Raw genomic sequence first — 27,810 nt, 5'->3', positions numbered from 1 at the left:
TGAGGTCTCACAAGAGCAGAGTAGAGGGGCAGGATCACCTCCTTCGACCTGCTGGTCACGCTCCTTTTGATGCAGCCCAGGATACGGTTGGCTTTCTGGGCTGCGAGCGCACACTGAAGCTGGCTCATGTTGAGCTTCTCATCAACCAGCACCCACAAGTCCTTCTCCTCAGTCTGCCCTCAACCCAGTCCCCGCTCACCGTGTGTTCCGGTCGGAAGCCATACCACACATCTTCGTTAGCCCGTGCTAGCGCCCTGCCCCGCAGCCGCTCCTTCCCACCCGCCTCAGGCGGGGCCCGCGGCCTCAGGAGACAGCGCCTCAAGCAGCAGTGAAGGAGCGCCGGAGCTGGACAGCGGCCTCCCTCCCTGCCCCGCCCCGCCCCGTCTCGTCCCGCCTCACCTCACCTTAGCCACCGCCCTCCCGGCCACGTTGTGGGTCGGGGGTGTTCAGACGGAGCAGCCGCGGGATGGTTTTGCGAGGGCGTTTTCTTCATATTTAAAAGTGACTCTGTTCTCGTTGTTTTAGTCAGCAGCAGCCTGTCACCCGTCGGCAGTAACGGCGGGGGAGCGCAGCGCAGCGGTACGGGAGGGAGGGGAGCGAGGCGCGGGGTGGCCCCAGGTGTCGGCGTGCACTGCCTCTTGCAACATGGCGGGCACGGAGTCCTTCGCGGCGGTGCTGACTGCGCTGCGCCGCTGCTACGCCGAGGTCGCCCCGCTGGAGACCTTCATCCGGCAGCTGCAGGACAGCAGCTCCGGGGAGGCCGAGGTGCTGCGGGGCGACGATACAGGCTGCTACCGGACCTTCGTGGGGGCGTGCCTGGTGTGCGTCCCCCGGGGGGCCCGCGCTATTCCCCGGCCCTTCACCTTCGAGCAGGTAAGAGGCAGGCCGAGAGTGCCGGTGGCCTGCGTGGGGCCCGGGGTGGCCGTATCTGCGCAGCCCCCGCCGAGGAGTGAGCCCTGCTGGGGTCCGGGCGAAGCCCCCCCTCCAGTGGATGGAGGGAGCGCCAGAGCCGCTGCCTGCCCTTGGAGGGGCTGCGGAAGGGCGCCGCTGCCTGCGCTAGATGGTGGCACCACGCTTCCTGTCCTTCATGCGTGCCCCTCATGGCTGCTGCCGCGCCCCGCCGGCCCGCTCCAGGCAGCGGGGAGCGGTGTGGGAGCATTCCCCCTTCCCGTCTCCTGCAGGGTGGGCAGACAAAACCGTGATGCCGGCCGGCGGGTGGGTGGGTGGTTAGGTAGCGCGGAAGGGGTGCGTGCCGCTGAGCCCCCGGTTCCCTGCGTGCCCTGTGCGGTACGGGGGTGCAAACCGAGTGCGGCCGGGGAGCAACAAGGAATTGCAAGTGCCACTTTCCCACTCTCGAGAAGGGAGATACGAGGGAGGAAACCGCTTGCGGGCCGGTTATTGAGCAGAAGAAACTTGCCGGAGAGGGAAGGCCGCTTTTCTCAGAGTTTTAGCGTGCATGAGCAGAACTGCGCTATGGTAGTAAATAAGCTTGTCTTAGAATTGTGAACGAAGTTGTTTAATTGAGGTCTTCTGTACGGAAAAGGAAATGGAGGCCTCAAGAAAATCAGTGTTAGTTCCCTGGAGGTTAGAGCCTGCGTGAGCACCTATAGGGCAGAATGACATGGAGGTCTTGGGGGCCGGTTTGCTGCGGGGAGCGTAGTGTGGGGTGTTTCCTGGGCATGAAATCCACGATCAAAAGGGCAGACGTTAAAAAGACTTCCTTAAAGTTGTAGGCCCACGTTGCTGCACGTAAACATCTTGTGGTACACTTGAAAACCTTTCTTTGGTATGCCCGTGTGCATCACTAATATCGCTTCAAAACTTGGTGTCTAGGACTTTGTAACTCGCATGTCTGTTTATTTAAATTGTGTGTTGTGGTTTATGAAAGTGTCAGTGATAAAAGCTAATTTTCTTTCCTCAAGTTATCTAGTCAGAAAGAAGTTACTGCAAGAGTTGTTCAACGACTGTGTGAAAAAAGAAAGAAGAATGTCCTCGCATATGGATATGCCTTACTGGATGAAAACAGTTCTCATCACCCAGTCATGCCGTGTTCACGTATATACAGCTACCTGCCCAATACTGGAACGGAAACTACTTGTACCAATGGCGTCTGGGAAACACTGCTGAGCAGGATAGGGGATGATGTGATGATGTATTTAATGGAACATTGCGCAATCTTTATGCTGGTACCCCCTAGTAACTGTTACCAAGTTTGTGGGCAACCCGTTTATGAACTTATTCCACATAATGTACACTCGCCCTCTGTGTTTGTTAGACAAAGGTTTTCAAAGTGTAAACGTAGTAGGTTGCTTGACTATATGCAAAAAAGGCTCATGTTTCACAGACAGTATCTTTCAAAGTCACATTGGTGGAAAAGCAGACAAAGACTTGACGCTAATGTCTCCAGCATGGGAAGTAAAAAAAATAACAAGATACGAAGCTCGATGCCCAGTTACCAGTATTCTGCAAAAGCTGTTTCTAAAGCAAGCAGACAGATTAGAGTGGTTACTGAGCATCTGGAAACACAGAGTAGCTCCAGTTTGTCAGCTACGGTAGCATCTTTAAAAAGGAAGCTTAATAGGAAACAACTTGAAATTCCAGCTAAGAGAGTAAGAGTAGAGGAAAAGGCTTGTAAGCTCACTCCTGCTGTAAACCAAAGTAGTTCTGAGAGATGTGAAACTGGGTGTGTGGCATCACATTCTGCAAGTATCATTAAAAAAAGGCACATTTCTCAAAGAAGTAACAATGATGTGTCTGGTCCTTCTTCAGTTCACACATCTCATGCCAGGGAGATGTTTGTGGCACATGAAAGCTCTTCTTCAGGAGGAGTTCAGAGTAATGAACTTTTAAAGTCCAGCACTGAAGTGCAAGCAGAATCCCATAGGAAAGGAGCAGAAATACATATGCATAAATCTCGATCGGATTGTGTGCAGACTAAACCTGTGGAGGGTATTTCTTCAAAATGCAGAAGACAAGAAAGTCCTGTAGGTCATTTGGCAAAGAAGTTACCAAATAAGGTCTTGCATTCTGCAGTGTACATTAACAAGAAGCTGCTGCTTTATTCCTGCAGGAGTTTCCGGGAATGTTTTCCTAAATCGTTTTTACTGAATCACTTGCAGGGCTGTCAGGCAGGTGGAAGACGGCTTATAGAAACTATATTCTTAAGCCCAAATCTGTTCCAGAAAAAACACAACCGAAACCTGCTACATCGCAACTGGAGAAAGAAGAGGTTGCCCAAGCGCTATTGGCAAATGAGACATGTGTTTCAGAATCTGCTAGAGAACCATGAAAAGTGCCCTTACTTAGTTATCTTGAAAAAAAATTGCCCTGTTAAGATATCTGAAGCCAGTGTGAGAAAAACTGAGCTGCCTTGCGGGGTAACTTTGCCTGGAGAAGCAGAGGCTCACAAAGCAGCAGAACAGTTTGTGAAAGAGCCTGCTAAGGATGTGACAAGCAGCAGATGTGAATCTGGTCACACGAATGTGCCAGACAATTTATACGCTCCTCTTGCAAAATCTGTGCATGGGAAGTCGCAGGGTGAGGAGCAAAACCCAAGAGAGGCGTGTGAGTCCAACCTCAGCAGCCTTCTCAAGAGTCACAGCAGCTACTGGCAGGTGTACATGTTTGTGAGGGAGTGCTTGGAGCAGGTCATCCCCGCTGAGCTTTGGGGTTCAAACCATAACAAGTGCCAGTTCTTAAAAAACGTGAAAGTATTCATTTGCATGGGGAAGTTTGCAAAGCTTTCACTGAAGGAGTTGATGTGGAAGATGCGAGTGAATGACTGCATGTGGCTTCGTCTAGTTAAAGGTACTTCTTATATTAAAGAGCTAAGTGGTGGGGGGTGTCAGATGTCTGGTGTTCATGTTTAAGGTGGGAAGGAGATGGTAGTCAGTCAGGGTTCAGAGTAGTTGGGTTCATTGATAATAACCGTAGCTGAGAGAGCAAACTAGTAGTGTTTGTAATTAAAAATAGAAGAACTGTTAAGCCTGTCTTCCTTCCAAAACCTGAAGTTTTCATTGTTTTCGTTCATGCTTTTTGTATTTAATAGGATGACATTTTCATAAACATGAATTCAGAACCTGAGCATTTCCAAAAAGGATCTTCCCCTTCCACCTCTACCCTCCAAATTGCGCTCTCAAAATTCATTGAAGCATCACCAAAGCACATAATGAACAAATGCAGTCTGCCTGTTGGTTACTGTGAGCCTTCAGAAAGAGCTAAAGGCAGATAAAAACACTTGTAGCAGCATGTGTCCCTCTGCTAATGTAGTGAACCTTCATCCCACAGTGTGTTTGAGGTTTTTGCTATTCATGTCAACCCTGTGAGAAAGATGTGAATATGGGACCCATGCAATATGGGGGTTGCCCACCATCTGTCACCTTTCTAGGGCCCTTCTCTACGAACAAGAGACCCTTACTGAGCACTAGTTCAGGCTCAGTAGTTGGTGGAGCAGAGTTCACAAGACCGAGTGGTCTCTGGCATTAGCTGATTGCTCCAAATTCTGTGTGAAACCCTTCAGTTTAGTCCTTGTGTCAGATGACAGGTAAATTTTGCTTCTCTGAAGAAGTCTTTCTTCAGACACTGTTCTAAGACTTAAAATCAGGCTGAAGCTGTGGTTCTGTGGTTGACTTCTGCAGGATCTAATGCATACTGTCATTTTTCTATGTTTCCATTCTCCATCTATACAGTGTGGATTGTACTTCCATGACTATATGTTCCATGACTATGCAGTATTTTTTCTTTCCTGGTAATGTACTTAGCTCTACAGTAACGTGTGCTGAAAAGGGTATTGCTTTTTAAAAGGTGCAATAAGGTTCTAAAATTACTAAAGATCCTTTGTAATGTGGGAGGACAATAAAAAGTCTGATGTTTGAGAACTGAAGTAAAAAATGGAAGAGGTTATACTTCCATAAAAACTGTCAATTCTAGAAGACATATTAATTCTTTATTCAGAAACTCTAAAACATGCTTTTTAAATGCTGAGCAGTTGAATATTTTAAAATGTTTTTATTGTAAGATACACATTCGGTTTGTAGCCGTTTGGAACATCTTATCTTAAAAAAATGTCTCTTATCCACTGACCTTATTCCAGGAAAAGCAGCACATAGGCTTGATTTTAATTTTCATGAAACTGATCCCTTGTGCTTGAATTTCAAAGACACATTTCATTCCTTTGCTGCACTGTGGGCGTGTGGTTTTTTTTCCTCCAAAAGTAATAGTAATGGTTACTTACCATTTCCCTGAATTGTAATCATTTACATCTGTTGTTAGTAACTTAGAAAACAAAGTATTTGGTTCCAGGACAGCTACTTAACAACATCCCAATTTAATTTGTGTATCATAATTACATATTGCATCTCTTAAATTGGAGAGTTTTCTAACAGTTATTGGATTTTTTGATTAATGTTAGCTGGCTTGTGTTGAAGCGAGCACTGATTTATAACTTTATGGTAATCTTGGGTGGTTAAATGCGTGAGAATGTCTCTGTCCTGAAGTGCAATAAATCCAGACAGGGCAGAGAACTGGAAACTTACTTCCATTTTATAAGCTGAGATTTAAGCTTTGGCTGTGTTGTGTCAAAATTAAACTGGTTTTAACACATTTATGCCATAATCGTTATTTGTGCTTTGCAGCTAAGCTAATATTTCTGTATAAGTTCTTTCTGTTGTCATGTTGCATTTTGCTAAATTCTACTTTTTAATTAGGAAAAGTATTATCAGAAGTTGGCAAAAATTCGTATTGTAGCACAGGGTTTTATTCCCTATTCACCACAAATCTATGATCATAAATCCGACAGCAGTTGGGAATGTTACGGGTTCATAATCGTTGTGCCATATAAATGTCATAAGTGCTGATGGACTTAGGGTGATTTATTATTTTTTTCTTTTTTGACTGCGGCAGTAAGTTTTTTATAGGATTTCTGAAATAATGTCTAACCCTAAACTTAATTTTCATGTAATTGGGAAATCTGAATATCATTCTCATCCCCAAGTCAGCCCAGTTCAATTCTGTTATTTTTATATTTAAGGCTAAGCATTTTCATTCTTTTGCCTTTTCTAAAAAATGTTTTATATTGTAGTAGGCTGACTCCCATTTTACCTTTCCCTTCACAATAATCTTGCATAGTGCATTGGAAATCTTGCACAATCAACACTGGGGGAAGAAAGTAAGTCTGTGCTACTAATGGCATGTATTTGTATTCTATATGTCAGTTTGTCACTGCAGATTAGTTTTGATGTTTGTACTTTAAGCTTGGGTCAGCCACATTATTTAATGCCAGTGAAAATTTTGAGTGGTATTTGTGCAATTGTTTTTATTTGCTTTTTTCCTTTCCATTAATGTCGAGCTAAGAAAGTGTTATGTGTGGGGTGGTTTTTTTTTGTTGTTGTTTGTATGTTCTGTTTCTTCACTAATACAAATAGCTGATACTTACCTTTGAATTGTTTATTGAAGGTGATCACTTTGTTCCTGCTTATGAACATTGTTTCCGTGAAGAACTTTTGGCTAAATTCCTATACTGGCTGATGGATACCTATGTTATTGAGTTGCTCAGATCATTTTTCTATGTCACTGAGACCACATTCCAGAAGAACTTGGTTTTCTACTACCGAAAGTTTGTCTGGGGCAAGTTACAGAACATTGGAATTAGGTAACATTAGCAAACAAATCAAACATTAATAGAATATATGGAAATCTCATGTTTTGTAGTGTAAACTTACAATTCTGCTTTCATTTATTGCCCATTTTTCCTCCTTTTATTTGCTTAATTTCCTAAAAGAAAATTCAGTCTGTGATCGTAATGTGCACAGCGTGAAAATTCAGAAATATTTTGCGTGAGAAAACTGATTCAAATTTAGAGTTCTGTGGTAGGAGAAGAGAAACCTTTGCAATAGTAAAATCCATTATGATGAGGTTTTTGTTTTGATAAATTGATTTTTTTTTTTTTTTTTTTTTTTTTTTTTTACACCTTTTAACAGTGAGTAAAGCACAGCAACAATCCCAAAGTAGCCTTGGGAAAGTTAAGTTAATTTTAAAAATATTCAACTTGCTTCTGTTGTTTTAATTAAACAAAACCAAACCTCTGCTGAAATGCTGTAATACTCTGTTCAGGAATGCAGGCAGTAGTCTTGTGTTTTGAGGATTTTGTTGAAGTGAATATTTTATTTTATTGAATATTTATCTTTTGTATTGCAGCTGTGGAATTCCATGCTGCTTTTTTGGTCTTAAAAATGCATGCATGTATTTAAGTTAGGTCATTATTTAAGATCAAATTCAAATCAATTAAGTCAGAAAATATGAAAGATCCAAAGGCAGTTTTAATGAACAGGATTATGCACACATCTCCATAATTCACATCTTCTGGGTTTTCATTAGAAACTGTTGGTGTCTGAGAGCACTTTGGAACTGTGCAAAATGAGCGTGCCTCATGTCTTGTGTTTTAATGGCTCTTTTATATGGAGAACCTTTTGCTTTCGTGGTGGTATCTTGGTCTGCAATGTTATGTGTGTGATTTTTTTTTTTTTTCCTCTCCTGCCCCACCACTCTCTGATTTCAACTTCGATATCTGCAATGCAGCTTTTCTGCATATGTGTTTGCACTGAATGGGGTCTTGATCTCATTTGCATTTGTAGCACAGAGTATGCAATTTAAATAGTAGTAGTAGAATATAATTTTCAGTCCCACATAACCATGTTTGTCCGGTCTTCAAACTAACAGCCTTAGTGTTGCAGTTAGTGTTTTATGTCATTTTAATGTACCTTGAAGGCTGCTTTTGGCATAAAATATGAAGTACTAATTTTTGCATATTAGATATGCTGTTTTGTGGTGGAGTATCTGATTAAAAGAAAACAAATATTTTTGGGTTTAGCCCTTTTGTCCCTATTCGCAGTTTCCTAGAAAAACCCAGTGTGTAAAGACAAGGTGCTCTGAACTCAAAAAACCGTAAGCTGGGTTGATCTTGTTTCTTTTGACTTCCTCCCCACATATTTCCCTACTGTGTAGGAAGCTCTGCTTCACTTTTGACTTGGGAGATCTGTGAAGTGCAGATTACCAGAAGGTGGGGAAGCATCCCAAAGAAGTACTGTGCTGTGCTGTGTGCCTGCCGGGTATCCTGTGAGGTCAGGGTGTTTGCTGTTGGCTAGAGGATACATAGCTGCATGGACTTCTAGTCTAATCCCAGCAGCTGTACTTAAGCTTAACTCACAATGCTAGGGATTTTAGCACTGCTTTTTCAGATGTGCAGTATAACATGAGGTCTCCTGCTAATCCATCATACTGCACCTGTACAGGTGGCAAGCTGCCTACTTCACACAGGAGAGAAATTGGGTGTTAGATACACAGCTGTTTAGGGCTGCCTTGGCCATTTTGAGGTTTTCCATGCACCATCTTCTTTTACCCAGCCAGTGTTTTCAGGCATTTGTCCCACTTCTTTTGTGGGGATTGATTTGTCTCACTTCCCAGGGGAGTATCATAACCTGTAGGGCTTTTTGGAATGGCACATTTTGTCTTTCTGAGCAATACAAGTAGCAGGAGATTGATCCAGGCCTTTTATGTTGCAGCTAGGGGCATTTTGACAACATGTGTTAACTTCAAAGCGAGGGCTTTTTCTCCACCTTCTTTTCCTAATTCATTGCTTAGAAAACTATTGATTAATCTACACTGAACTGTAAATTCTGAGGGGATGTCTGAGGTGGAAGCACATTTCCCAGTAAGATGAGCTTACAGACCTCAGAACCGCGACTTGGGAGCCTTCCATTCTTCATTATTAGCTGACACCTGCTCATCAGATCAATTCTTTTCAGTCATGTTACTGGATATATAAATAGTTCACTGTAACTTTTAATAAGTAGTAGGTCCCCTAAATGCTGGGAGTGGAACAGCTCATTATCTCGTGTAGTTCCTTCACTGGATCTTTCTTAACATAGTTTTCAGAAGGTTCTGCTCAACTTTGTTAATATCTCTCAAGTTTATGAAAGCATGAGAAACAGCCAACTTCCAGTTGTTTTGCATAAAATGTGTCAGAATGTTCAGATGTATTCAGCTAATCTGCTAAAATTTTCATTTGTGTTAATTAAGATTTGTATTATCTTAATTAGCATCAAACAGAAGTGAGTACTCTTTGTATTACGTTGTCATTAAGATACCATGAAATTGTTCTGAAATCTAGATTTCCATGTAACTTTCTGCAGAGGCTAGTATTTGTAATTAGCTTCTTATAATAACTGAAGCCAAATATTTTTCTACGGGATTAAATTACGGGATTAAATGTTTTGACTTCCTGCCTTTCCTGTTGCTTACACTAAATGTGTATTTGTATTTTAGAAACCATTTTGCCAGAGTACATCTACGTGCTTTATCTTCAAAGGATATTGAAGCTATCCGTCAAAAAAAATATGTGACATCAAGGCTCCGGTTCATTCCCAGACCAAATGGGTTAAGACCCATAGTAAAAGTGAGCAGTGTTGTTGATGCACGAGCATTCAGCAAGGAAAGCAGAGAAAAGAAGGTTTTTATTTTCTTTATCGTTTTATGTGTGTTTGATGCAGGCAGCTAATAAAGTGAGTGAGCTTTTTGTTATATAAAACTAGTTTTAACATGTTGAACAAGAACATTAAAATCAGAATGACTGAATGGGCTTACTTGTTGTTGACTTCTTGCTTCCCAGTGCTTCATTACCATTAGCATTCAATTCCAGAATCATGTACTTCTGTTTGCAAGCCTGTCTTAAAGAAGTGAGTCTAGTGGAATGGCATGGCCTATTAGGTATTTTTTTCCTCTTCTCTTTCTATTCCTTTCCTTCAGGTTTGCTAACTGGTTGTGGTAGGTGTCACTCACCTATGAGAGTAGGACATAAATCTCCGTCAGTATTCTGAACTAACGTGTCGTATTGGTTTGGCACACCAGCAGGTGAGGGATAGATAAGTCTGTCCTGTTGGAGTTTACCTGACTACTGATGGTGTATGTTGACTAGTTGGCTTTGATGCCAGGTCAGCCCAGAGGGCCAAACGGTGAATTGGGTGTGTTGCGGAAGGTCCAGGAGTAGCAAGGAAGCTGGATGAACCATGTTAGGGAGATACGAAAGAAGCTGGGAATTACTGCAGTGTGGGAACAGAGGCAGAATACACAGTGCACAGACTAATCTGTTTAACAGGCTAGTTAACCACAAGACATAGTGGGAACCTGATTTCACTGTCTTGCATGACTGCATTAATTGTTTTTCCTTAAGGCTGAGTCCCATCTGGTGCACAAGATTGATGTTCCCCAGATGGATGATTGGTCAATGGCTTCTTAGTGCTTACTGCTCAGTATGTGATTCCCAGACCAGATCTGAAGTGTTACTTTTTCATAATCTTTTTGTGGCAGTCAGACTGTCAGATTTGAAAATATCCACACAGTTAATTCGGAAATAGCTGCAGTGCGTTAAAGGTGCTGTCGTTCCTGTAACGTCCTGGTAAAGGATGATATGAATATACTGAAGAAGATGTAGGTTCAAAGTCAACCATGGTAGCTGGTCAAGTGATTTTGAGGTAACTTGGCTGCTCTGGAGCTGAGAGGGATTATCTGTATCCACTGAAAAGTGGGAGCTATAGACTCCTGTTGGAGAATGCTGACAAATACCTGAGGACACTGAGGTTTTCAGCTATTAGACAGATCTCAACTGTCAAAACTAATCACATCTATTTATCTCCTTAACTATTACACCTTGATTTCCAAGAGCTGGGTACAGAGGCTGTTTTGTCATTTGCAGGTTTTTGCTGCAGCTAAATTCAGGCTTTCTGAAAACTGCAGTTGAACAAAGTAATATAGTAAACACATAAACATAAATTTAATCTCATTTTTCATCTAAGTGTGAAATCTGTACATTGGACAGAATTTAGCATGTTTCAACATACTTCAAGGTGATTCTGTTTGATCTCTGTAGGTGCAGCGATACAACACTGAACTGAAAAATCTATTTAGTGTGTTAAATTATGAACGGACTATAAACAGAAGTTTTATTGGCTCTTCGGTGTTTGGGAAAGATGATATTTACAGGACATGGAAGAATTTTATTACAGAAGTTGCTGAATCGTATGATGAAATTCCTCATTTCTACTTTGTAAAGGTATGTCTTTTTAATTACACGTTCAAACTAACTTTTCAAAGTCAGCTTGTGCGTATACTTCTGTAGCTGTAATAGCTGTGATCTGACTGCATAATTATTTCTTTTTCAAAATAAACTGTTGTGCATACCTAACAGACTCTGGTTTGGCTTTTTTTAAGGTGGGGTTTGGTTCGGTTTTTTGGCAGGGGGTGTCCCTGCAGTAGCGCTTCCTTTTACTGTATTTTTCTATTTATGTTTGTCATGTAGCACATGCACTGGATTTTTGTAGTTACTTTTACTTTAGGATAAAAACAGGACAAAGATATAAAACCAGTTATGCTTTTCGGGCCATCTAACCAAAGGAAAACCAGGAAAAACTTGCTATGCGTATTTGGATAAATTAAACATTTTTTTAAAAAATAGGTCTCTTCTATCTCACTCTTGTTAGTTTCTGTTGAAAATAAATACTTGAACTGCCAACAAGTGTCTCTCCAACAAGTTTCTTCTCTTGAAAAAAATGAGTGCTTGTCTTATCCCACTATATGAGGGAGTTTTTTCTTAACATCTTAGTTTTTCTGTTATGTCTAGCAGACAATCTTTTGTGTTTGAGCTCAATTCATAGCTTTGAATTGGGGCAGGTTATACAGATGTGTAGAAATTACAGGAATTTATATGCACTACCTAATGGAAGATATTTCTTCTATTTCAGGCTGATGTGTCCAGGGCATATGATACCATTCCTCACAGTAAACTTGTAGAAGTGGTTTCACAGATCTTAAAACCTCAGAAAAAAACTCCCTACTGCATACGACGCTATGCCGTGATTATGATTACTGAAAGTGGAAAAGCCAGGAAGTTCTATAGGAGAAGTGTATGATATGCTGATTTTCTTCTACTTACTGCTGTAAATAGGTTTCTGTCCAAGCAGTGTTTTTATTTATACCTTCTTTATTTTTCTTTCTTTTGGCACAATATACATTAGGCAATTACTTCATAAACCGTTTGTTAATAGTGTTGGATATTTTTCAGAGCTAGCAAAGCTTCTTTTTACTCTGTAATTTTTACATTTTTTTTTTACTCAATCTTAGTATAAACGTAAATGTATTGCAGAAATAGAGATATGTGAGGAGACATTTTAACAACAGCAGAACTGTTGGATTAAAATAACAGAATAAGGCTGGCCCTTTGATCTTCGCTGAATAAAAGAGTCTGGTACTGAATTTTCTATTTTTTTTTTTTTGTAATTTTTTTCTTTACACTCAATATACAGGTTTCTACGTGGCAGGATTTTAAGTCAGATCTGGAGAGCTTTGTGTTCTACCTTCAGAAGACTACCTCATTGCGAAATGCAATAGTAGTTGAACAGGTAAATATTGGGAGGCTTATTTTCAACTGAAATAAGAAAGCTACAGAAGAACTGGAGGCAGATTGTGTGTTTTAATTGAATGTATATATTAGGTGGTGACACCACCTGTTTTCCAGTAACCCAGCACCTTCCATAAAAAGATTTTTGTAATCTCTTCTTTGATGTTTATAAGAGGTTCTCAGTGTTCAATGGAAGGAGTGCAGCAGGCAAGAAATCTGGCAAAATGCCCTTCTAGACTTTTCCCAGATTTTCTCGTTGTTGCCTTAAACTTTCATTTTAACCAGTATTTTCTTTTTCCTTTCCTAATTCCATTGTTTGTTTCAACAGTTCTCAAGTGAAAAATTAACTAATAAAGAATGGCTTCAACACTTGCTATCTCTAAAACAAGCAGAAGTAAGAATGAGCAAAATGCATTCTAAGCTAAGTAGCTGAGGAAATAGATGTGGTATCTTGAATAGTAAACTGCACAGAATAGAAAAATGACTTAAACAAACAAAACAACCCAAAACAAAAAACTGAACAACTTCAATGATTACGTGCCAAGGTTGAGAAAAATGAACTCTTCTTCAGAGGACACTTCGTTACAAGAAGCATGCATCCTTCTGCCATTTTGATTCTTGTGTTGCAGAGAACTGTACTAATTCCAGATGGTTGTTCTCAAGATTTCCTTCTGTGCAAGGAGCATAACAGAAAGGCATAGAAGTAGGCAATAAGCTCAGTCAGTTTCTGAATATATTTTATTGCTTGGTATCATGGTGTTCCATGATAGCAACCTAGCGTATTCCTGACCATCAGAAGACTAGGCGAGTATTTTCTAACAGCCTACTTCCTGTATTTTTTATTTTTTATTTCCCTCACAAACTTCACAATGGAAAATTCTGATTTGGGGTAATTTATGCTTTATACAGGTAGAATGATTTATATATATATATATATATACCTGTGGATGTAGGAATAGATTGTACATTGTGGGTGGTGCATGATTCTGTGATCCTACAAAGTACAGAGATCCTAATGGGTGCATGAATGAAAACAAAAGCTAGCTGGGTCTCTCATTATGTGTGTGTAGGTTTTGTTTTGTTCTTTTTTCCACTGGACATCTGATCTAGATAACTATGCTAGATATTACATGAACAGCAGCATTCTATTTCAACATATTTTGCATTTGAAACAAGTTGTGTGTCTGTATGTCATTACTTTAAAGTGTTCTGAGGACAGTGTCATGTCGGCTTGGGTGTCTGTACCATGGGTGTATCGCATTAGCTTTTCAGTGCAAATAACCATGATTTCTTGTGGGTCTGTCAAAAGCTGGATGCATTTGTCTCATGTCTAATCTATGCAGAAGAAGTAATTTTACTTTAGTTCTTTTTGTTAAAAGGATTTAAACTGCTCTAAATGAAATTTTTATTACACAATTTTTAATACAAAAAGTGTCATAAATATTGGGTGGGTAGTAATGCACGGAATAGTTGTTACTACATGGCAGAGAATGTTTTGCAGTAGAGCTGGCAAGTGAGTGTATCTGTCCTTGGGAAATCCTGAAGAACATGACAGTTATAGACATTGTCCTCCAGGATAGAAAGTGGCCAAAAGAGTGGGGTCTCATACACTGTAATAATCCGGTATCATATGCTGTTGTGGTTTAAACCCAGCCACAAACCTTGGACATATGCCAACAGACATTAGATTTAATTGTTTTCCCATGTAACACTAACCAAAACTGCTCTTCTCCTAAAGCAAAACAGAAAAGGAACTGCACCATTCACTTGTTGGATGAGAGCAGCTTTTTAGTGTTTAATGCTTTTCTCCTAAAGCAAAACAGAAAAGGAACTGCACCATTCACTCATTGGATGAGAGCAGCTTTTTAGTGTTTAATTCAGACCTTTGTTTCGCGTGGGTTTTCTTCTTACCTTAGGAATTTAAACTGCTACAGTCTAACCTTCCATAAAGGTTTCTAAGTGTATATTGTGTTTTCATTTTCAATACCTTTCTAAAGTACAAACCTTTTGTTTTGTTGTGTTTCTAGAGCTTAAGTTTAGATGAGACAAGTTCCAGCCTATTTACTTTTTTTCTTCAAATGATACGTAACAACATCCTGGAGATCGGGAACAGGTAAAAAAGAAAATAGTTTTTCTTTCTTTAGTGTGTTTGGTTTTTTTCATTCATTGGTTTTTTTCCTGTTAAACAGGATACTTTGAATTGGCTCAGGGGATTTTTGATAGCTGTCTTTTAAAGATTTTTATTTCGCATGTATTTGAAATCTGTTTTGTCAGTTTAAACTCCATAAAAACATGAAGAGTGTGGAATAAAATTTATATTGAATAAAATTTCTCTTTCCCACTTGGATGATGTTAACTACACAAAGAATGCGTTATTCTAGAGATATGTAACCTTCTTCAGTTAAAACTGCAGACGTAGTTCAAAAGAAAAGTTCTTTTAAAATGTTGGGATCCATAGTGATAAGCAAAAACAAGGTAACATCCCAGCAGTCATGCAAAAGCCCTGTTAGTCATTTCCCTGTAGTGCAAAATTAAACCTTTTCTGTGTGGACTTGCTATTTGGCAATTTAAAATGAAAATATAAGGCAATAAGGAAATTAAAATTACTGGCAACTCTAAAATTAGGAGTCGGATAGTATAGAGGGTAGTAATGCAGATTTCTTGTGTTCCTAGAGATATTAATTTGGTATTTCTCATCTGGTTTTGCCTCTAGGTGGCAAATGTGTATCGCACATGGAAAGCGAGTACTTACATGATCTTTATTTGTGAATTCAGAGTGAGGTATATTAGAATGAATAGCTGCTTGCTCTTGAAAAAATACCTTTACTTTAGAATACTTAATCTCACAGGGTTGTATTCTTGTACAAGAAACAGTGTAAGATGCAACATAAAGAATTACAAAGCTTAAATGAAGTGTGGCTCTGCAGTTGAAGGAGGAAGGAGGCATTGTGGTTTGAGATAATTTATAAAATTTCTTTCAGTCAATAACAGTTGTTTACTGGAGTTTGTTAATAAGAAGGGAATATATGTATTAACGGGGTTTTTTTTCACTGTTTAACGTAAAACTCATGGAGCTGTATGTAGGTTGGGGATGAATTTAAGGCTAACTAGCAAGCATGTAGTCTGTGTCTTATTGAAACATATATGTTGTACTTGAAAAAATAAGTGAAAGTTTAATGGAATTGTTTATTGCAATCTTGTGTGTTCTGATTTTGTCTTTCTTCTGTACTAGGTACTACGTACAGTGCTGTGGAATTCCACAGGGCTCCATTTTGTCAACCTTACTTTGCAGCTTATGCTATGGAGACATGGAAAACAAATTGCTCAGTAGGATACAGCAGGATGGGTAGGGATGCTTTCTTCTTTACTGGGTGTTCTGTTATAGTAATGCATAATATATAAGATATGTGTTAGACATTTTCTGTGACGTTTAATTTTGAATTTCAAGGATTTCTAACTGTCCAGTCAGAGCATAGTACACACAATCATCTCTGAAGCTTCTGTGGTGGCTTTGTGGGGGAATTTGCTTGTTTGACATAAGATTGGGAAGAAAAGTGCTGAAAAGAAGCTTTCCTAAATCTGTGGGTAGGAGACTTGTTCTTAAACAGAGCACAATATTAAGGGATGCTGTAGAATTTGACAAGCTCTTCTGTAAGAAGTTTATGGTTCTTCCACACTCATTCCCACAACATCTATGGTCTTTTGTCCTTAAACATTGTTCATTGCAGGTTTTCTGATACTCCAGTCTTCTTTCTGCCTGAGGGCTTTCCAATCCACCATCTGTAAATCTTAGCATGTTATCAAGGTCACAGCTTTATTGCAGATTTTTTACAGTGCATATTGGTTTGTGTTCGAAACCCTGTGTGACTCTTTGTATGTCTTCTAAGTCTTTGTGCCTTGCTCATGTTTGCTTCTTCAGAGATTGACAGAAAGCTAGCCTCTATTAGCTGTAAACCTTTGGGGTCCCTTTTGCCTCCATTTGAACGGATACGCAGCTGAATCCCAGAGTAGGGTCTTTAGGCATGATCTGGACCCTGAAGTTTGTCTGTTTTCCATTGCTGTGAATTCTGTCCTAAGAAAGAAAAAAGAAACTAAGAAGTATGTAGAGTACTCCAGATAAGAGCATCTGTCTGGTGTCTCTGCTTGGGAAACTCACTGGGTAATGGAAATAACTCAAACTTTAAAACATTTCCTACACAAGTAGTAGAGTTCTTCTCATAGGCTTTAGAATGCAGTGATGGTATGAGTCAAAACAGCTATATATTTCAACAGATGTTTATACATAATGAAATTATGAAACCAATTCAGAAGAATTCACTCTTTAATGTAGCAGCTGCTTTTATATACAGCATATTTTGGAATGTTACTTAGGTCTCTTGAGGTTTTTTTGGTTGTTTCATTTGGCCTTTAAATAAAAAAATAACCTGGCTGTTGGCCTGGCTGTGCAAAAGTGCAGTGATGTGATCGCTGTGATGGCAATACTCCTGGTTTGGAGAGGAGACTGGACAAAGTAATCTCCAGAGCTTCCTTTCTCTGATATATTAGGCAGGATTTATCAGACAGATAGCAGCATGCTAGGGGCCTGAGTTCTGTTGAAAAAGAAAACTGCAGCCTTTATGGTGGTTGATGGTGGTCTGTTTTACATCTGAGTTACAGCTTCACAGAAAGGTTATTACATGGTGAATGAAGATACAGAGTTAGAGTACATCAAAAATCTAGTACCTGCATTTGTATACGTGGTATTACACCTCCTTTCTGTGTCTTATTGAGTAAGTTACTTCAAATTCTCCCTCGGAAAAGTGTAAAACCCTGCATCTAAGAAGCTACTGTGGAGTAGTTTGTGTGCTGTAAATTCCTGTCACATTTCATATAGCCAACCACTTTGCTTTCTTATTTATTTATTTACTTATTTTTAGGAAAGAAGCAGTACTGATTTGGAGATCATATTATCCTCTGCCTTCCTGTGAATTAAAATGGGCACATTGTTGCTCTGAGGAGTATGACAAAAATGAGAAAGAATTCCATATAAAAAAAAAAAACCCTAACACCAGTTTCTTATTGATTACAGACTCCTAATACGTCTCGTTGATGACTTTTTGCTGGTTACACCACATTTAATGAAGGCAAGAAATTTTCTAAGGTATGCTATTAAAGACATAGTCTTCAAAGTAGTAAGTGAATGAACCATTTAGTTCATTCTTTTTCATCTTCATATATGCTTGCACATATAGGTATATTTTATGACTTAATAATCAAGGGTAGTTTTGGAGTCCTTGTTGGTAGTCTGTGCTTGGGAACAAATTAATAGCTGCTTGTCAACTAAAAATCTGTTGCAGCTCAGATGGTGGAGGATTCCTGCTGAATTTTAACTTAGGGACCAAGCTACTGAGCTCGATGGAGACTCTAGCAGCAATTAGTAGTGCAGACTAACCAAAGTAGCTATCAGTTGTCTTTCAACACCATTTTCCCTCAAATTTTTAAGATGTCTTAGTTACTTCCTCAAAATGGTTTTATTGGGCAGGTGTTCTACTACCTTCTGTCTGTTCTTCTTTCCCTAGGGAAAGAATGTATTTCATCAGATAAATGAGGTTCCTGTTATGTGGATTCTTCTTGGTTTTGTTAACTCCCAAAACTAATAACTTTTATCTGTCTTCTTCCAGTGATTTTGATCTCATGGTTTCTGTGAGTGTGGTTTATGCAGCTTGTCTCAGATGTTTCCTGGTTTAAGTTCTTAATTTGTATTAATCTGTAAAAGTTTTTCTCCATTATCCTAATATTCTTCAGCTTACTTATGTATCTATTTAACTCTAAGTTCTTGGGTTTTTTTTATTTCTAGCTGTGTTTCGTTAACCTAAAGAGTTGGTTGTTGTTCCCTTTATTCTTTGGTTTCTGTCGTTTTATGCAAGATCATATGTGTCATATATTGTTATTATACTCATTACTGTTCATATTTGTTTTTAGGACTCTAGCAACAGGTATTCCTGAATATGGCTTTTTAATAAACCCCAATAAGACAGTCATGAATTTTCGTGTTGATGATATCCCAGGATGTTCCAAATTTAAACAAGTGCCAAATTGTCCTGTGATCCCATGGTGTGGTTTATTATTTGATATACAGACACTTGAGGTTTACTGCGATTACTCCAGGTAAATAGAGTTGTATACTCCACTGTCAACTTTACAGTATATTGTACATAATGTGAGAAGCACAAGGATGTCTTGTGAATAGTGTAGTTGAATTCACTGCGAAATAGATTTTGCAGTTCTGTTTCTTATACATTAATCTAAACATTTTATTCTGCTGTGCAGCCTTCTATTTTCTTCATTCCATCCTGCTGGAGTGTACATACCATTAACACCATTGAATGTAGCACAGGTCCCTAATGACCAGAAGCCATATACTGTATGGTGGCTACATGGTTCTGAGAAGGTTTTTTCAATCACCTCAGTTTAGCTTCTTTCATCATTATTGTGAAACTGTGTATGTGTGTATATATTATATATACATGCATATATATCGGCACTGTACTGTGCCTGATATTATATAGCTATAGTTAGTATTCTGAAATTGTTGGTTTTGGGTGGTTTTTTTGTGGCTTCCTAATCATGGGATTAATTTTGTATGGACTAGAGAGACTATTAATCCTTTCAACATCAGAGGTGTTCCCTCTAGTAAACTCCAGATGGTAGTGTAGGGTAGAAGTAACCTCTCTTTAAACTAGCAACCTTAACTATATACACAAAGCAGTCTGAAGTGGCATAGGACTTAGAACGGAACAATGTATCCTACTGAAAAGCTCCATAGACCCTTTACATAGACTACTAGAGATGGCATTAAACATTTGCCAAAGATTAACAAAAAAAACACAAACCTGTTTAAAGAGAAGGAATATATTGTTATGTTATTGATTGTGAGTATAACCAACCCATACATACGTTTAAGTGGGAAATTTGAGGGAGGTTTTCCATCACCAGAGTGTTGAAGTTCTTTAGTAGTATTCCAAAACAGAAAAGCTTGGATAGTTTAGGAAAGGAATTTATATGGCATTATTTTCTGTAAGAACAAAGGACTAGAATTAACAAAGAGATTCATTTACTAATTGTGCTTGTGAAAGAAACAGTTTATGTTGCTGAGGACATGGGTGCTTCTGGTATGGGAGACACTACTCGGAATCCTGAGGTGTTTGTTACAAGAGCCACCTTCCTTTTCATAAGCTTGACTTAAGTAACTGTTACCTCAGTTCACCTTTGTATGACTTCCAGCCTCAGCTCCTGCATTGCATGGATCACAGAGTATAACTTGGTTGTCACTGGAGTCATTAATAGTGGTCTGGCTAGACCATGTGTTCTAGTAATGTATCTAGTTTGTGTTTAAGCTTATTGGTTTGGGTTACTTAGCAGGGTGAATTATTCAGCCCTGCGATACTGAAGTCATTCCTTAGCTAACAGCCTTAATGCCACAGTGTCTAGTCTCTTTCTAAATTGGATTTAGTTACAGTCATCTCTTGGCCAGTTGATTAGCAGGCATTGTCTTGGCTCATTGATTGGCAGGCATTGTCTGTGACATGAGAAGTTAAATGCTTACTTTGCAGAATTTAATTTAGTCTGTTAGCCCATGGCGTTTAACTACTTTTTTTTTTCTTCTTTTTTTTCCTAGTTATAGCTATACTTCCATCAGATCAAGTCTTTCCTTCAATTCAAGTAGAACAGCTGGGAAAAACATGAAATACAAATTGACTGCAGTCCTCAAACTGAAATGCCATTCTTTATTTCTTGATTTAAAGGTGGGAATATGAAAATGGATGTTTGGAAATACTGTGATTAGTGATAATTAGAAAGGCTTTGAGTTCTGACATTAAAAGCTGATTTTGAGAGGTAATCCACATGGAAATGTTGGCATCAATTAAAATGTGGGGTCTCGGCACCTTCCAGAACTGAGCCTTCACAACATTGTTAACTTAGGTACCTAAAAGAAATCTTTTGAAGTTTAGCATAGAATGTTTTTCCTCTAGATCTCTAAATCATCTCATGCTGTTGAACTTGAACAAATCCTATTGTGACACCAAAGTATTCCTGTAGCTCTGTTTCTGTTCTGTTCTAGATCAACAACCTTAGAACAGTTCTCGTTAACATCTACCAGATATTTTTACTTCAGGCTTACAGGTAGGTCACTGTCTTCTGCAGTAACTATGAATATTTCATTACTCTTTCTTGATATGTGGTGGAAAAAGTGTGCTGTGTAAATGTAAGAAGTAAGTCAAGTTATTCTTGTTTCAACACCGTTCTTAGGTAACTATTAGATTCAGGATACAAGATTGTATTAATGTCTGTGTTTATGTGACTCTTCACTAAATGCATTTTCAGTGCCTCGTGGTATTGACAGCTGACCTCAAGAAAAACAGTCTTGTTTTGCTTCAGCAGGATGACAAGAAGCCTTACCACTTATTAACCAGTTTATATTTAGAACTTTGTATCTATTAAAATCATACAGAACTTTGACCTGTATAACTTCACCTAAAGTGAGGTTACAGTCTACCAAGTTAATTGCAGTTTCTTAGCTGCTGATAAATATCTTAATTGCTCCTTAGCTGGTAAAATCTTGGGGTTTGTGAGCTGTTCTTGACAAGCAGAGGAAGTGAATGTTTGAAACAGGGAGAAGGGAAAGAAATAAAAATGGATAAGTAATTCAGGAGAAAATACTAATCTCTCTACATCCAAAAACCTTGAGTGATTGGCAGCACCAAGAAATTCTTTATTAACACAAAAGAGGTATAAGAGGTGCTTCCCTCTTCACAGAAATCTGGTGTTGCTCTTTTACTAGGCTCATACTTTTTTGGGAGTGACATTTTAGTTTTGTTCTTAAATTCAGCTTGGTCCACGTTCCACCTCTATCATTCTTGTGTTCAGGAAGTGTAATTGGACTTGTCTAGTGCAGCACTCATGTATCAAACATTTAAACTTTGTGTTGTGAGGGTTTTTTCTCTGATGCTGGACATGATTACTTAGTTGTTTCTGTTTGGTTTTATGGGAACACCCTAACAAAGGTCTTTAGGTTAGAATACCTTTAAAAACCTGTCCACCATGCTACCAGCATGTCAGGTTAATTTACCCAGTGATGGAGTGTGGTAATTATCCTTTAAATATTTTATAATTTCAGACTTTCTTGAAGTGATTACACTTATGCTGGGTTAATTTAATAAACAAATATACACATTATCAAGTAATTAACAGTCATAATTGTAATTGTTGACTATATTCAGCCCTCCCTCCTCTGCTCCTCCTGAAAAAAAGCAGTTTTAAAATACATCTGAACAGAGGTGTAAAGGAGCTTAGAATGCAAGTAATGTTCGTAGGCAAAAGAGTGGGGATGCTGGTCTGTGAAACACTATGTCATTTGGAGGTCTGTTTTGCTGAATTCCTGAACATAATTTGTTCTGGAGTTTGGTTTTGCTTTTTCTTCCTCTTACACTGTGTCACATGGGTGTTCTCTGGCTGCATGGTCTGTGATGTGGAATTAGTGAGGATGCATAGTTTAACTTTCCCTTCACATAAGACAGTCATCGTCTTCAGAAGAGAATTCCATTACCAAGGCAGGTTGCTTCAAGATCTTCTTTCAGCACAAAATTTAGAAACAAACATCACATGTGTCTGACACTGCAGGGGCGTGTGTATATAGGAGAGGTGTCGTGTGCTAACTGTGTTGATATAGCTGAAAACTGTTGTGTAGTTTTAAATGTTGTTTAGTGCCTAAGGTAGGTAATTATAGTTGCACTTGAAATAGCAAATGACATGATTAAATAGGCTGTTTTTATCAACAGGTTTCATGCCTGTGTTCTCCAACTTCCATTCAACCAGCAAGTTAGAAACAATCCTTATTTCTTCCTAAGAATCATCTCTGAGACTGCATCATGCTGCTATAGTATCCTGAAAGCAAAGAACAAAGGTATAGTATGTTAATGGCAATGAAGCAGAGTGGGGTTTTCTGAATTTTTTATTTGACAAATAAAATGTCTTGAATGTGCAGTCAGATTATGTAATTTTGAGATAAAGATCAGGAATGGAAAACACTGAGTGCATGGTAAGAATCTCAAGGCATTTCTTTTTCTAAACTCAGTTTTCCAAAGATACTGAAATATTTCATGTTTTAGTTTTCAGTTCTCTGCTGACATAGGAGACTTCATTGACTACACAGATGTTTAGTAAAAAATTTTGGAGTGATTAGAAAGCGAGGTCAGACACTGTTCTTCATTATCATAATTTTCAGTGACATTATTTTCATATTCTGCTTCCAGGGATTGCTTTAGGTAAGAAAGGTGCATCTGGTATGTTCCCTTCTGAGGCGGCAGAATGGCTCTGTTACAATGCATTCACTGTCAAGCTGGCAAACCACAAAGTTATTTACGCATGCCTGCTTAAGCCTCTAAAAATCTGTAAGTATTCAATTATTGTTGGAATTTGAAATATGGTACTTGTAATAAAACTTCGAATCTAATGGACTTTTTTTAAGTTTTCCTACCTAAAATGTTTTTCTATAATGTACATTAATGAGCTTTCTGATTTTAATCAAATTTAGTATGCATAAGTAGGCAAAGTAAAATGGTGTGGTTTTCAGCACTGCATGTTCTAGAGCCTTGTTCTTATGGAATAGTTGTTGATACTTGGCACTAAATAGCTTTCTACAGTTCAGAAAGCTGTATAAGACTGAGTTAATCATATAAGCATTCTTAGCAGGTTTAACTAAATGATGTATGAATGCTCAGGTTTCTATTTTTTAAAACTGTATTAACTGGCAACTAAGTAAGTTCCTCCTGCAATGTAAACTCTTACCAAAAGAAGTGTCGCCAGGGTCACTTTGAAACAGAAGCACTTGTTGTGCTGCATATGCTGTATTGTAATAGAGTTGAGTGGTGTTGGCAAATCTCTGACCCTTCTATGCTGTTGAAAGAATCTGTGTATCTGGCCTATGGGGAACTGTCTCTTTGACCAGTTGTGCCATCTGTCCCCAGGGCAGGCACAGAAATAATAGAATTTTGAGTTCTAAGTTATCAAGTGAACAGCAGTAGGTTTTTTCTGAAGTGGTCAGTGCTGCAGCTGAATTTAGCTGCAGTGAATGCCAGACTCTCAGCACTGACTCTGTAATTTGTGCTCTGAATGAGTCATTACTTGGGGGGGTTTATTATACAATACTGAGGAGTTCTTCAGTCTGGTTCAAGGATAATCCCTATTTGATTTGAAACATATTACAGACTTGCCTTGATACCTGTGCTGAGGGCCCAGTGCCCCAGAAAAAGAGCAGATTTGGTTTTGGGAGTATGCATTTCCTTCCCATATCAGAGGTTTGCATCAATGCCTGGGTGCAGACTGATTTGTAGTGCAGTGTGAACATACCAAAGATGACAGACATTTACAGAAAACAAACCAATTGTTGGGACTGCACCAGGTGTGTTCTGGCCAGGTACAGTCTTTCTGTATGGAGCAGACCTCCAGCGGCCTCTCCCAGAGAAGTTCCTTCTCTGAGTTACTGACACCAAAACCAGAGTCACAGAGTCTGATCACTGCTGCTGAGAAGCCAGTTCTTTTCAGCCCTTCTAGAAGTACCAGGGGAAAGAGGCCTGAGTCCAGGAAGGGAAGAGTTGACTGCTTGTGTCACTTGGAGAGGACAGAAACTGAAAAGCTGAGCAGAGAATGCAGTGGTCACACCCAGTAGGATAACAGCTTCTGTGGGAGCTGTGTGACTTCCCTAAGATCCATATAGAGCACCTCTGAATTTTCATCCATAATGCTGAAGATTTTGCTCTTGGGATCTTACACTGTCAGACCACAACCTGTGCCAAAGCTCCGCCATTCTTCTCTGTGCATGCTTTGCTGTTGAATCTGACAGTACATTCAGGGTGGAGGTACAGCCCCAGACAGCTTTATTGTTCAGCAAATCTCATCTTCCATGCGTGTTTGCATCTGCCATAAAAGTGCTCTCACTGTCCCCAAAATCACACCACTACAGATGCCAGGGAAAATGGGCAGGGAAGTAGAGGTGGAATTTTCCTAGTTTGAATAATGATTATTGTTAGGCTTCTTCTGCTGTACCTGTGCAGCCTCTTGCCTAACCACAGTACTGACCTTAAACTTGTGTGTGGTCCAGGCCTAACACTGTATGCATAGTTTCTACCCCAAGAAGAGAAAGCTGACCATCTATCAGTTAGCTTCTCTGTCAGTGAGAATTGCCCTTGCAGATATGGAATAACCTTGTTTCCTCAATTCTTGGGGAGAACTATTAGTGCTGTACTTGCTGAGTATTGGGGAGGTAGAGCAGGAAATGTCCAAAGGCAAGTAGAAAATTACTAGTGACATTCTCTTGAAAAGAGTGATTTCCAGCTATTCTTTCATAAATCTTAACCTTCTCTGAGGCAGAATCTGTTCTTCACATTCATAATGTTGGGACAACTCTATCTACAAGGCCTGCTTTCTTTTGGAGATGTCTGAGACTTGAAGTACACTGCTGAAAGATCAAGGGTTCAGAGATTTTTGCTTAATGGCTGCCTAAACAATTAGCAGGATGTGACTTGTTTTTAATGTGAAACTTTTATGGTGGAAGCATTTCCTGTGATTGGCCAACAAATCACTGGGGCCCAAATAACTTGAATGCCATCTTTGAGATCTCTATTTGCTTATTACCCCATGAAATCTTACCTGTACTTCCACTAGCCCTGTTCCACCTGTGCTACAGGGGTTGACTCAATATGTAGTGGAGCACTTCTGTAGCTGTTGTTCCTATGAAAAGCTCCCAAAACATCTCTTAGGTTATCTGTCAGGAAGGTAGCTGTTTGGTGTCAGCTTATCATATAACTTGAATATTTACCAGTGACTCATTTTGTGAGGTGCTTTGCCTGCATCTATATTTGCTTCACCTGTCTCCCTTTCTTTTAAGAGTCAGTTGAGGTTTTAAAAATCATTTCAAACTGTTTTTGTAAAGCAACTGAGAAGGCACTATATGCCCCCTGTAGGGGCTGAACAGGAGGGAAGGTGAAGCATCGTGTGCTGGTAAAGTGGTACAAAGACATCTTGTGACCTGTAGTAGTAACTCATGGTCATACCCTTGGTATGAACGTGCATCATTATCTGCATGTCTGTAAGATCTTTGGTCATAGATGAAGGCTGGTCACCTGGTTGTACATGGCATTTATATTCGTATTTTCTTCTAAATTTAGTAAGATATTAAGACTCTGAATCCTGCAGGAATGCACTAAAATCAGTTTAAAGAGCTATTGATAGTTTTCTGCTCGGTCTTAAGTTAGCTTTGTTTGGCCTGCATCAGACTTATTCCTGGATAATGTTATTAGAATTGCATCACCATGCTGTAGAGAAGGTTACTACAGTGTTGATTATTATGTAGAGATACGAGAGCTAACTTAAATTTGTCTTCTGGTAGTCAGGTAGCATGTGTAGATGTCAGAGTAGCCATGGCAGGGAAGTCACTGGTTCTGGGGTGTGTTCCTGTGAGGTTAGTTAGGTCAGTATCTCTATATGGAACAGCAAGCTGTAGCACAGAGATAACAAAGATGAGTAATAGCACCTGTGTTGACTTAACTACACTTTTTGTTCTCATTTTGGAGCTTGTATCAGCTATATAAAACCTACTACCCCTGTAAGATCAGGTTGTTGACAGGATTTGATGTAAACTTTTTTTCTTGTATCCCTGTGCATGCCTTTCCATTACTCTTCGTGGGAATTGGTATCAAGCGCATAGGTTTTGCAGAGGAGGCTTTTTCCCCCCACAGTTCCAAAACCTGTTAAATATTAACATCAGGGGCTTGTTAGTAGGAGTTGTCGTCATTCTTCGTATTCCAAAACTTGTTGAATATCAACATCAGGGGCATGTCGGCACAAATTGTCGTCATTCTTCAGAGTTAAGTATTTAAAATATAGTTAATGTTTAACATCCCTCCTATTATTACCACTGGGGAAAGAAGCGAGAGCCTTTCCTTATCATGATAAGATATAAGTACATCATCTGTCTCCTTTCCAAAGACAGAACAAATGTTTATTGAGCACTTTTGCCTTTCTGCACCATTGACAATTTTGCCACCTTTCTTTAGGTGACAGACTTTAACTGTTGCTAGGATTTTACATGTTCTTCCTAATGTTTAAAAAGCCCTTTTTATTGTCTATAATGTTGATGTTAGACTCGGTGACCTTCATTGTTTCAAAACTGTTATATTCATAAAAACACCATTCCCAAGAGCCTTGTTTGTTCTCCAGAATTTTCCACCCTAAGGGTGGCTTTCCAGTTAGTCTCTCTTCACTTATAAGGAAACACTCTGGGGAGAATTGCTGCTTTGTTGCCAGTCTTATAGCACAAGGTGATTTTATTTCTTTATTTTATTTCTTTTTTAATGTGTCACTTCCAAGCATAGGCTACTTTGATGTCATATCTGAAAAGAAACAGTTTGGGAATACCTTCCTGCTGCACGTAAACATTAGCAACCACACAGGACCTGTCCCTTGTCCTTAGCATTGTTTAAAATAGGGGCTTTCAACATCACTTTGGTTTGACAGAAGGCCTTTTTTAGTATATATAGTTATTTAATAAATAATCGTATATTAAAAAAAATCCAAACAAGTGTTTGCTCCTTGATTTTCTTAGCTTGTTAATATTTTCACATGCGATTTTTAACCTTTTTATTTATTAGCCGGATTTAAGGGCAGAAGAATAGTAGCATATTTTATTACTGCTTTTTTTGTCTCTATATTCCAGGTGTTCCAATTTCTAGTATTGATTTCATAAGTATAGCATTTTCTCTAAACCAGAATTGTTAGTTACTTGCAATAGTAATGATTTTCTTCTGGTATTTTTGTAGGTAAGATGCAGCTATTCAGGAAGATCCCGAAGGATACTATGGCACTACTGAAGGAAGTGACAGAACCATCTTTTTATCAAGATTTCAAAACTATCCTGGACTAACTGATTGAAGTTTATTTCATTTTTTTTTTTCCAGGTTTGAAAGTAAATGTTATGTCTCCAGATGACTTTTTCTTTCTAGTTTATTTTGGTAGTGGACAGAAAGCAACTTCACTCAGAAGTTTTTCCATGTTTGTTTCTCAGATACCACACAAGGACTTAAAAAGAGCAGACAATTTTGTTAATACCTTCTTGTTTGTGTTTGTCTGTAAATTCACAGGCTATTTGAAGTAATAGACTGGGTTTCCTTCTGTAATTTCCATGTTATTGATGAAGGGATCATTAAACTATGTTCTGGATAGACAGATCTACTTTCTTGTTTCAGCATGTTGTTTCTGAATACGTGTTCTTTGCTTTGTTGTGTTACAGACTATTTTATAATAAATGGCCTGGTTATTTGCAATAA

General features: G+C 39.1%; 1 protein-coding gene across 2 annotated transcripts; it reads left to right on the top strand.

Moving 5' to 3' along the window:
• Positions 1-620: 620 nt before the first annotated feature.
• Positions 621-27,810, top strand: TERT (telomerase reverse transcriptase). Of its 2 annotated transcripts, none has more exons than XM_065667785.1 (16): positions 621-873; positions 1,923-3,807; positions 6,454-6,649; positions 9,322-9,505; positions 10,922-11,104; positions 11,793-11,954; positions 12,354-12,449; positions 14,476-14,561; positions 15,681-15,794; positions 17,517-17,588; positions 18,410-18,595; positions 20,106-20,232; positions 20,550-20,611; positions 22,267-22,391; positions 22,741-22,878; positions 27,304-27,810. In XM_065667785.1, exons 1-16 carry the CDS (start codon positions 646-648, stop codon positions 27,405-27,407), a joined length of 3,948 nt encoding a protein of 1,315 aa, XP_065523857.1. In that variant the 5' UTR covers positions 621-645; the 3' UTR covers positions 27,408-27,810. The 2 variants fall into 2 exon arrangements, with proteins under 2 accessions (XP_065523857.1, XP_065523856.1); XM_065667784.1 differs by lacking the exon at positions 621-873 and adding an exon at positions 1,473-1,476.

Source organism: Lathamus discolor, chromosome 2, assembly GCF_037157495.1.
Source record: "Lathamus discolor isolate bLatDis1 chromosome 2, bLatDis1.hap1, whole genome shotgun sequence".
Classification (NCBI taxonomy): domain Eukaryota; kingdom Metazoa; phylum Chordata; class Aves; order Psittaciformes; family Psittacidae; genus Lathamus; species Lathamus discolor.
Note: the sequence above shows the minus strand (reverse complement) of the source record. Positions and strands in the feature narration are given on the sequence as shown.

Coding starts and splice junctions, on each gene's coding strand:
- TERT (XM_065667785.1), top strand. CDS start 646: ATGGCGGGCACGGAGTCCTTCGCGGCGGTGCTGACTGCGCTGCGCCGC. Junction 874..1,922: donor GGCCCTTCACCTTCGAGCAG/GTAAGAGGCAGG, acceptor TCTTTCCTCAAG/TTATCTAGTCAGAAAGAAGT. Junction 6,650..9,321: donor TTACAGAACATTGGAATTAG/GTAACATTAGCA, acceptor TTTGTATTTTAG/AAACCATTTTGCCAGAGTAC.